This window comes from Aptenodytes forsteri, unplaced genomic scaffold (genome assembly GCF_000699145.1).
Source record: "Aptenodytes forsteri isolate BGI_AS27 unplaced genomic scaffold, ASM69914v1 Scaffold26, whole genome shotgun sequence".
NCBI lineage: Eukaryota > Metazoa > Chordata > Aves > Sphenisciformes > Spheniscidae > Aptenodytes > Aptenodytes forsteri.
This window is the reverse complement of record NW_008794125.1, coordinates 3,073,354-3,083,916: the sequence shown is the minus strand read 5'-3', so window position 1 is coordinate 3,083,916 and position 10,563 is coordinate 3,073,354. Positions and strand designations below refer to the sequence as shown.

Below are 10,563 nucleotides of genomic sequence, written 5' to 3'. Positions count from 1 at the left end.
CCTCATATCTCTGCAGACCATCACCTGTTAAGGCTTTGATCCAGTGTTCTGTTTTCTTACTATAACTGTTTAACAGTGTCTGGTAATGCAATGCAAAGTACACACAAATAGTGTCTCTGTAACAGGGATATACTGTACAGATTAATCCTGAATGGCTAAATGTAGGACAAGCCTTTCCTCTGGTTGAAAACAGAAGAAGGGGACCTTCTCGCTGAAGAGAGGGGCTCATCGCATGTGCATTGAATCAGTCCCAATTTAATCGCCTTGAGCAGCACCTTAGCTGTTACTGAGCCTGTCTCATGACTGATTGCCAAGTGTGGTGGTGATTTCCTCCACATGGTTTTGCTGCAGAGCTCACGTTCTTTGTGCAAAGCGTGAATACTAAGGCCTTTCTTTGAGTAGCTTGGCCTGAAATCTGGAGGAAATAATCTCTCTTCCTCTAAGTCAAAGATTTCTCATAGGACTTCACACGGTCCTCCTTTGTAAAACTGGATGTGGAGCAGGTCCTTTCTCTGAGCCTGAGCCTAGGGCTGGCTTCTCAGGAGGAGGTGTGAGAACCCTCTGCTTCCATGCTCCTGCAGGGAGCAACTCCAGGATCCTTTTGCAGGTAAATCTTTGTGTCTTTGCTGCTTATGCTTTTCTTCCTAGTCGTTAAGTTACTGGTGCTTCAACAGGAACTCTTAAGTGGAACTCTCTTTGTGGATGTTTTTCAGATGTTTGAGCATTTGAGTCGTAAGTTTTCCTTTTTGTCAGTGCATTAATGAAGGCTTTGGTGAAACATCTTTGGTCATTGAGTCAAACTGCCATGCCTGAACTAAATTGTTTCTGATGCAATATTAAGATTGAGGAAGGAATGTATTTTCTAGGGTTGTTTTATAAGATGGGTACCTAAGACTTAAGTGTAACTAGTTCTGTATCCCCTTATATAGTTCTTTCAATGTGCTTTACAAATCAGGAGTGTTCTCGCTGCTGTCATATAAGTGAAAAAAAAAAAAAGACTTATAGCTCTTGGATGATTAGCCCAATATACCCAACATACATTTGCTACAGATAATGTAGATATAAAGAAAAAAAACCTGAACTGCAGATGATTTTGAATCCTTATGTCCATTTCCTGATCAGTGTTCGTGGCCTCTCTAAATACTGCCTTGCTTAACTAAATGCTGGCTTGGTTAACTCAAATCTCAGAAGGCTGAGCTAGCTAACATCCATTGTCAGTATTATATTAACTTGTTTGCTTTCATTTAATATGCAAGTTTGGCACTCAGTTAAAAATAGCAGCTAGAATTTTGGGCCGGGGGGGGAACAGAACAAAACAAAATGGTTTAAGAGAGTCAGCCAAAACGGAGCATAATTTTGCTGTGAAGGCTTTTTGGGTTTTTCATGATTTGTCATCGCTCTCCCTCATTGTTATCTTCCTTGTTCTTTACAGAAGGATGAGTAAGTTTTCATTCCAAAAAGCTCAAGATGTCCAGTAGGCAGTAGGAGCAAGGAGTGGAATTGCAAGGACGCCTTGCAGGAAATGACATCCCCAGCATTCAGTAAGGTGAATAAACCCATTCATTTTGCCGTACTTTTGAGGTATTAGTAGGATTGCACATAGTGTCAAAGTCTGTCTGTGGAGAGATTGACTTAATATTTATAGTTATAGTATATTAGCTCCTGCCTGCACTCTTCTTTCAAGAAGGCTTTTCTTTGCTTGCTTCTCACACTGTTGTCCAGGAAGCTATACATTATTAGCTTACTTCTGGTTACTAATAGGTTAGACTAGACAGGAAAGTTGGATGGAAATCCTTCTTGCTGAGAACTCGTTGAAGGACCTGGCTTAAAATGAAGTGTCTGGGTAAGAGGTTATGGAACAAATAGACAACAGGCAGGAACAAGTTGCCGAACCAGATGAAGCCCCCAGCGACAGTGCTGCTAACGATGGTCACTCCCTTCTCACTGAAAAGTAATACCTGTGGACTGGAGAGCAGCAAACATGTCACTACTTTTTAAAGAGAGTTCTAGGGGAAATCTGTGGGCTGCGGACCAGGAAGTTTGACCACTACCAACTGAATTAGTAGAAAATATAGCAAGGTAGAATTATTGGACACCTGCATGAATATTATATGGTGGGGAAGAGCCAATGTGGCTTTTGTAATGGAAAGTCATGCCTTAAAAAATGTTGGTATTCTCTGAGGGTCTAAATAAGCATGTTGAGAGGTCTGGCTTACAGTCTGTACTCAGATTGCAGGAAGCTTTTAAACAGGAGCCCTCACCTGAGCAGCCCCTGACATAACAAGGGAGTTCCCTGTCATAAATAAACAGTTGGTGCAAAGAGAGGAAAGAGGATGTGAGTAAATGGGCAGCCCTCGTGGTGGCTGGAGGTCGCCATTGGAGTGCTGCAGGGATGTTTTGGATATGACCTGGAAAAACAATGTTGCCAGCTGGCTTTACATTATTTGAGGTGGTAAAGAAGAGGGCTGATGGTGATGAATTGCAAATGTAAACTGATTCATGTGGGTGGGGAGCAGTCCCAATTTCACACACAAAATGAGTGAGTTTTTGGAGCCGTAATGACTAATTCTGTGAAGCTTTCTTCATCAGTAAAGTCTCAGTTTGGATAGTTTTTACACAGGCTCAGGAAGACTGCATAAGCTCAGAGTTACTAAGCACACAGAAACTGTGCCTGGAGTTTGGAAGGTTCTGGCCTAGAGACATGGAGGATGTGTGGAGAAGCACTGTGTGCTTATTCTGTTCTTCCCTAGGTTCCTGCTTTTGACCTGTGCTGGAGAGCAGGATACAGGCAAACGTGTCCTTTGGTCTGACTCAGTATTGACAGTTCATGTATTCCCACATAAAATCTGTACAACTGGGAATTTGTATGAGGAATTGTCTCGCCAGAAGTGGCAACGTGTTCTTATGTACGCTTCTTCATCGTGCTTTCAGAAAGATATATCTGCATGAGGAAAACTTTGCAGCTGCAGGTATCTGGACCTGTGAGCCAAAAGGACATGCAAATTACTGGTGGGATTTTTTTTTTTTTTTTACCTCCTTTTAGTGAAAGCTCATTAAATACATGAGGAAATACCTGCAAATGCAGTCTTATAATAAGGATTAAAGAAGCCTGTGTAGACTCAGTTGTGCCTTGACTACAGGGTGTATCTGCCGCTGAGCTGTATTTTACGCGGATTTTCAGTGTCTTCCTGATTCTGGCTTGCAGGGTCCCTGAATGCTTGCCTGAGACTAGCCCAGCAGCCCTGAACACTTCAGGCACTTGTGAAGACTTAACTCAGCTCTTGATCTTCCTTTTCTGACTTCCATACTTTTTTTTGTGCATGTGTACACACATGTGCTTAACAACTTGTAGCTAGTTTGGTTACAACAGGATTAGTAAAAAGTGATTAAACCCACAACTGATTCTTATTTGCGGCACAGAAGTAGAGTTTGTTTACTATATAAGCAAGAAAATCTAGTAGAAATGAAGAGTTGCAGAATTTGCCTGTAACATGAAGAGATGGTGTCTTTTACTTCCCAAATACATAGGGCTTGGGTACTTGATATGCACTGTCTTCTGCAGTGTGCTTTTTCATAGGCAAGAAGGGATTTGTATGTACAAGCAACATCCTTTATAGAAAGTGTAGATAGACTTTGAGGCATAGAGTTTTATGTTTCATATCTTGGTATGAACAAGCAGGGAGACAAAAGGTAGATTGGGGTTTTTCTGGATTTCTGAGGTGGTATTGCAGTCCCCTCATTCTGCGTTTTTGCTTTTAAAGCATCACGTTTTTGTATGTGACCCATTTCTCATGACTATAAGGCAGTATCCTACTGCTATTTCTAATGAGAGTTGAAAGTGCTGAGATCCGTCTAGGATCAGCCCATAGCAATGAAATTACAAGTGCCCTAAGGCTGCCAGTATAACATTTACATAAGCGCACTTGCAGCTTTTAAGAATTACTTAATTGAAAGGCAATAGGTGCCAGGCAACTCGGATCCTGTTTCTGATGTCGCATTCCATAAGAGCACAAATTACCAAATGAGTTAATGCTCCACTCAAACTGGCCATGTTTTCAGCGTGTCTTTATGTATGGCTGATGAACTGGAAGTTCCAGTTAATACTGTCAGAGAAGTCTGGAGGTATTGTCTTCAGTGTGAAGCGTTCCCTTGACCGAGTCTTTTAGAGGGTCAGTCTGATACGGGGAAGTGTTCCTCCTCCATCCCTTCCTTCCTGCAACCCTTTTTCCTATTTGCACCCTTCCTCCTAGACAGGACTCTCATTTGCGAAGGCCACCAGGCAATTTTGTCTGAGGCGGGTTGGTGACTCCTGACAAAATTTTTAAGAATTCCCACCAGGTGAAAGCCACAGTTCAGAGCAGAATACCTGGCATGGAGCTGGCCGTTCTGTGGCAAGTCTCTGGCATCACTGAATTATTGCAATAAAGAATTAGATGTTTAGAAAAAAAAAATCCCATCTCCCTGCCAGTCATGCCAATGTGATTTATTTTTTTTTTTTTTTAGCTGCCTATTTTTATATGTTTGTGTCTGGATTCTTCTGAAGTGAAATGTAACACTGTTGGGGAATTGGCACTGGTCATCCAGAGTGTAGCAATGCTGAATTTGTTTCTGTGTAGTTCAAGGAAACTATTGCTGGCGGCTCTTTCTTTGCGAGAAACATCAGAGCAAGATAAAGATTGTTTTTGATGGTGAAGGTTTTTGTAGTCATTTTTAAAAGCTGATGATCTGGTGAAAAATGAGTGGCAACAGCTACTTAATTATGTATATACTTCCCTTACAGGTTCAGCTGAATATAGGATTTTTCTCCATTTCTAATTAGGTATGATGTTGAACTTATGCTTTTTTGCCTTATTATCTACATGTGGTTGAATTTCAGAACTGATAAGGCATCTTCTAAAACCTGGTGTCTTTGCATTCTCTTGTAAAAGTCCTTTTTTGAGGCTGACACTTTTCCAAATTTAGTCCCAATGGGGGAATTTAAAAAGTTTGGTTTCAGCTTTTTGTGTATTCAGTATAGGAAGAGTGCATTCCCCACTTCATAGCCTTTTGTATAAAAAAGGCTGAAGAGCATCTCCAGCAATGCCCCAGCTGGGAGATGGTCTTTTGCTAGACCAAAAGAAAACTGCAGATTGTTCTTGAGTTTGAGCTAATGATGCACTGCTGGTATCATGATCTCCAGCTCCAAAATCTCTTAGCCTATTTCAAAGTGCTTTATACAGTGAATAAATAAGTTTGTTCCTGTTCAACAGGTATAAGGACTGCGGCACAGAAAAAGAAACTAACTTTTTGAAGCTCGCATAGTAAATTGGTGGCAAACCTAGAAGAACAATCTCAGGTTACGTAGTTGCCTGTACGAATACATACTGTTGACTGGAAGAGACTGCTCTTCATCTTTCTGGTAGGTTGAATTCAAAGCTTATTTTGTGGAGGTTCTAACACAAATGTTTCTACAGCATGATAAACAAGTTTGTCACTGTGACTGTAAACAGGGCATCTCCCAGCTCAAATGTTCTGTGTCCTGTGGAGTTTTAGATTCTAATTTGGTTACGTTACTGGTTAAAATGATTGATACATGACTTCTGTGGACTTTCTGAGTCAGCACAATTTTTGAGGTGGTTGTTTCCTATCTTCTTCTGTCTGCTTAACAGTTTACGTTAGTTCTAGGTAAAAAGTATGTAGTACTGGTTCATCTTTGTTTTCAATTTCTGAATTTCCTAACCTAACAGTTAGCAAACTTATTTTTAGTGCTGAGTGGAGCAGAGTTGCTTTTTATCTGTAATCCTTAAAAGATGAATACTCAAACTCCAGTTTTCTACTTGCTTATCAGTAGAGCCCAGTATTTGCCTAGCCTGATGTAGACACAGCTAAATCTGTCACCTGCTTCTGTAGTTTGCCTAGGTTGTCCAATGAGTTGCAGCTTTCAGATGCATTGTTGTGGAGAGATGTGTAAAAATTAAGAGTTTGTGGAAATGAGTTACTTTTAAATAAGCTTTATATTCCTAATTATGTTTATATCAATTTTCTAGAACTATGCCAAGAAAAAGAAAGCTGTTGGCTCAATTAAGTGCTCTCCAAAGCAACTCCAGCTTCCCTCCTTTTGATGCCTTGGAGAACCTGAACGCTATGCCTGACGGGAATTCTTCTCCAAAAAGCAGCAAATACTTTGCAATAGAGAAAAAAAATTCTTCCCAGCTAGAAGCAGATTTTTTCAACCAGCCCTGTATTAGTCTGGCCAAGTCCTTTCTGGGACAGGTAAGACATGAACGCTGAGATTACTGTACTGGAGCGTGTGCTAGCTAATAACTTAGCGTAAAAGGATGAAATCCTTTTTTTGCCATTTGACTCCAGGGCTTTGCTATTTTAGGAATACAGCTCTCATTCCTTCTCTTGTTAAGTTCAGTGGAATTTAAAGACTAGTAGCCAAATCTATTTTGGATGAAGTCAGAGGAGTAATTTTTCAGTGGAGTTTAAAGACTAGTAGCCAAATCTGTTCTGGATGAAGTCAGAGGAGTAATTTTTCAGGTTTAGTTTACTGTCCGATTTCAGAATTAGTTTTTGTGGAGTTTTTCTCCCTTTTTTCTGGTTCACTGAAATGTACTTTGCTGTTTGTGGTTTGAAGGTTGTTTCAGGCTCATTATTTTCCTTTCAGGTATTCCTTTATTTGGTTTTGGCTCTTGCTTAGCCCAGTGGAAAGTAATGCTCTGCAGTCAGCAACATCTCCTTCTCTGCCTCCATTTTACTACCTTGTGATGCTAATAGCATGGCGGGCCCTTGGCCTTCCTTGACCAGTATCCACTGTCATAGTGTACTTGAGTATTTCATTCTTATCTGCAAGTTCAGCAGACTGCTTGGTACATTCTTTCATGCTGCCCTGTATGCTCTGGAAGTTTTATCTCGTACTACCTGCTTTTATTTTTGCTGTTGTGAGTAACTCAATATTGTCGGTACACATGGTGGGCTTTCTAACGATCACCTTTCTGAAGTTATTAACACAAATATGCAAGGCAGCACAGGCCCTACTGTGGAGACATTTAGGACTCCACAGTCCCACAGTTAAACTCTCTTCACTCTGAAAAATGCTATTCCTAGCTTTTGTTTCTGAGTTTTCAAGCCATTACTTCTTCATGAAAGGACCTTCTCCCTTATCCCATTGCAGAAACTTTGAGGAATCTTTGGATCTTGTTGAAAGCCTTTGGAAATCAGAGTGGGGGAGATTAAACGTGTCTCTTCTGCTTAGAGAGTCCCTCAAAAAACTCTCCTGCTGTCTCCATGGGAGGGAGTTCCTCCAGTGTTTTCCCTATAAAAGGTTCCAGTCTGAGACCTCCTAAACGCAATTGCAAAATGTGTTTTTAGTTTCACTGCTATGGTCTTATCTTCTCCGAGTCTTTTTTATACCTTTATTGTCTGTAGGGTGAACAGACTCTCTGGGTTCTCATTGGTTTAGATAACTTCAGGAATTTGTTCCACAAACTGTTGGCTTTGGCCTGTCTTGCTGTGTCTAGCTTTTTTTTTTTTATTTTCTAAGGATATTGTCTTGCTTGTAATTGACGCCTTTGCTCTGCTTCTTAACCCTGCTGGGTTTTTCTTGGTCTATCTTAACCTCTCTCTGATATGTCATGTGTGTTTGCTATCTTTAGAGACATCCTGCTAGAGGCTTGCCTTTCCAGCTTTAACCTTTGGCTGCCTCTTTTGAGTTCTTCCTAACAAGCTTCCTCACTTTATGTAGTTTCCCCTTTTTGCTGGTAAGCAGAACTCTGACAGATTATTTTTGGACCTTAATGCTTGTGGAAGGCCACTGAACTTTATACTTCACGGTCACGATACAAAGTTGTTCTTCGGGGATAAGTCTTTGGAAAAGACTTTGCATTTTTCTCTGGATCAGTTTGAGAGTTTAGTCTTTTCTTTTGAGATACCCAGTTACTTACTCTGCAAAGTATTTGATGGTGTCTAAAAAAAACATAGCCTGTGTCCTGTCCTACTGTGATATTTACTTGGCCTATATGAGGATACCTGAAGCCTCCCAGTACTGATGCATTTTTTTGTCTTAATGACTCCAACATCCTTATGCATTCAGTTACCCCAGGCAGATGATATTTTAGTCCTTATTCCATACTTTTCCTATTTAGGCGTAGAATTACAAGCCAAGCGATTTCTATGTTAATTTTAGATTTTCTTTAAAGTGTAACTCCCATGACCCAGTCTATTCTCTCATTTTCTTAGAATTATAACTATAATGGTAATTTAGTGTTTCATTCATTATCTTCATTCTACCAAATTTTGGAGGTGCCTGGTATATTAATATTGCTTACCTTAAACACGATACTTGAGTTTTTAGAAGCAAAAAAATACCGCAAAACATACACACAATAAATGGCCTCTCAAAATGAACTGTCATAACACCAAGATTACGTCCTCAGTGAGAAATAAAAACCTCTATAAAATAGTTTACTGTGAGGTATTGTGAATGATCACCATTTTTAAACTGTTTAACTGTGAATATTTGCTGTGTCTGAAGAGTCAGGGAAATGCCTGCATGCTTTTAAAATCATAACCTAACCATTGCATTTCATCATATTGAAAGAGAAATGTGGCCACGTGCGTGTGCTTTTGGGGTGTTCACAGGCAGTTGCTAAACACCAGTGCTTTTCTGAAGGCACTGCATTTTTCATAAAAATAATAAGCTGATTGTTCTCAACAATTTCAGAAGTGCCATAGCGAAACCTTGATATACCGGAGTTGCAACATTTGAAACTGACTTCTGGAGCATCCGTACTGGGTCAGGTCAATAACTGCATTAGCAATCCAGCACAGACATCTGTTAGGAATTAAGCTTTGTTTCTTGAAGGTCATTTTTGAATGGCTGGTTTTCAAATGTGGAAGCACTGAATATAGTATAATTAAACCAATAGCTGTTGCCTAAATGAGACTATACTGCAGTATTTCTTAAACATACATTAAGTAAAACATAAAGTTTAGAAATCAGGTCAAACCACAAAAAACTTTGTATGAAATTTAGTGATTGTTTTATTTTTAAAGATAATCTTTTCACTGTCATGGTTTTTTTTTTCCCCTGCATCTGCTTGTTTTCTATAAGGAGGTACCAGCAGCAGGGAACACACTGTAATAACAAAGCTCTGTTGTTGTCTGCCTGAAGCCAATTCCCAGCTCTCCTGCATTGCCCCTCTCTGCGGTGCAGAAAATACAGAAATAGCATTGATACTCACTCTGGTCATGATTATCTCTATGGTTAGGGACTAGGACTTGTTTGAAACATCTCTGTGGAGAGAGACTATCTAATCATAGTAGTTATTTAATCGTGCCACTGTCGTATTTCTTCTGATCTAAAGAATATCTAAAGCATTCATGATGCTTCAAAGTTGATACGGGTGGTGCTTTTTGCCTTAAACCTGGTGGATTGGGGTGGAGAATACAGAAAATAACCACGAAAGCAACTCTGTGGGCTTTATTGTATATAGGATCATATATTGGTTCTTTATGATACTGCCACATCTAGACACTCCAGGCATTTTGTGGGGTGAACGACAGGTAGGAACTTCTTGTACTGGGCTGTGGCCTGGACAGTAGAAGCTGAAAAAGTTCACGTTAGCCTACCGGCTGGACTGCTAGCTGGAGAGGAGAGTATGTAGTACCATCAGGTCCTTTTTTCCGACTTCTTTGTTTCCGCAGCTCTTGCGCTCTGGTTATTTTGTAGAGGGTTGCTAACTGATGCACTCCGACCTCTCTTTCAGATTTTAGTTCGCAAACTTCCTGATGGCAGAGAACTCTGGGGGAGGATTGTTGAAACAGAAGCTTATCTGGGTGGGGAAGATGAAGCTTCCCACTCGAAAGGTGGGAAGCAAACTCAACGAAACGCGGCAATGTTCATGAAACCAGGAACTCTGTACGTGTATCAGATCTACGGGATTTATTTCTGCGTGAATGTTTCCAGCCAAGGTAAGCTGAGGCTGAAATAGTTTTAATGCCTATAGCATGGGGCTGATATTTCAAGCTACGCTTGCCATGTTGCGGTCACTTGTGAGCTCCCTATAGGCTCTGTGAAGTCAATGACTTGCTGTCACAGTCTTTCCTTGGGACCTGGGTTTTGCCATTGTGAGCAGTATGTAACCGTGGGCCGACAGCTTATTAACTTTCAACGTTACAAGCAAGGCCCATCTCCAGCTGCACAGTGACCAGCCCGGTGGGGTTTTGGTCCCAGCCGTGAGCCGTACGAGCTGTTCGGGCGCAGAAATAAGGACTAAGGGCTGGAGGAGAATCTTGACAGGATGGAGCTTTCAGTTTTGATGACCTGGGCTGCTGCCTTATTCATGTGATTCAGTGAACTTTGTTCCTCGAAAGTGGTGACGTAGAAGTAAACTTGCAGTCTAATGACAGCCTAAATCTTGGTATCTGTTGTCATGACAAGAAACTCTTCTGTCTCCTACCTTTATCTTCAGAAGCTGTAAATGTTGGGGAAAACAAAAAGGTCTGAGATGTCCTAAGCTTAAGCAAGGAGTCAGTGTAGGAGCATTTTAGCCACTTCACTGTATCTTAAAACAAACGCCC

The 10,563-nt window shown here is 40.7% G+C and overlaps 1 protein-coding gene across 3 annotated transcripts in view; it reads left to right on the top strand.

Annotated features, from left to right (window-relative positions):
• The first annotated feature begins 465 nt into the window (after positions 1-465).
• Positions 466-10,563, top strand: part of MPG (N-methylpurine DNA glycosylase) — a 17,117-nt gene continuing 7,019 nt past the window's right edge. Inside the window, exons 1-6 of one of the 3 annotated variants that reach the window (XM_009277854.2) lie at positions 466-607; positions 1,433-1,546; positions 4,781-4,819; positions 5,250-5,398; positions 6,027-6,252; positions 9,750-9,954. In XM_009277854.2, the coding sequence (XP_009276129.1) occupies positions 6,031-6,252; positions 9,750-9,954 (427 nt within the window). In that variant the 5' untranslated portion in view covers positions 466-607; positions 1,433-1,546; positions 4,781-4,819; positions 5,250-5,398; positions 6,027-6,030. Of the gene's footprint in view, positions 608-1,432; positions 1,547-2,830; positions 2,970-4,780; positions 4,820-5,249; positions 5,399-6,026; positions 6,253-9,749; positions 9,955-10,563 lie in introns of those variants that run through there. The other 2 variants (XM_009277846.2, XM_009277862.2) reach the window with 2 other exon arrangements.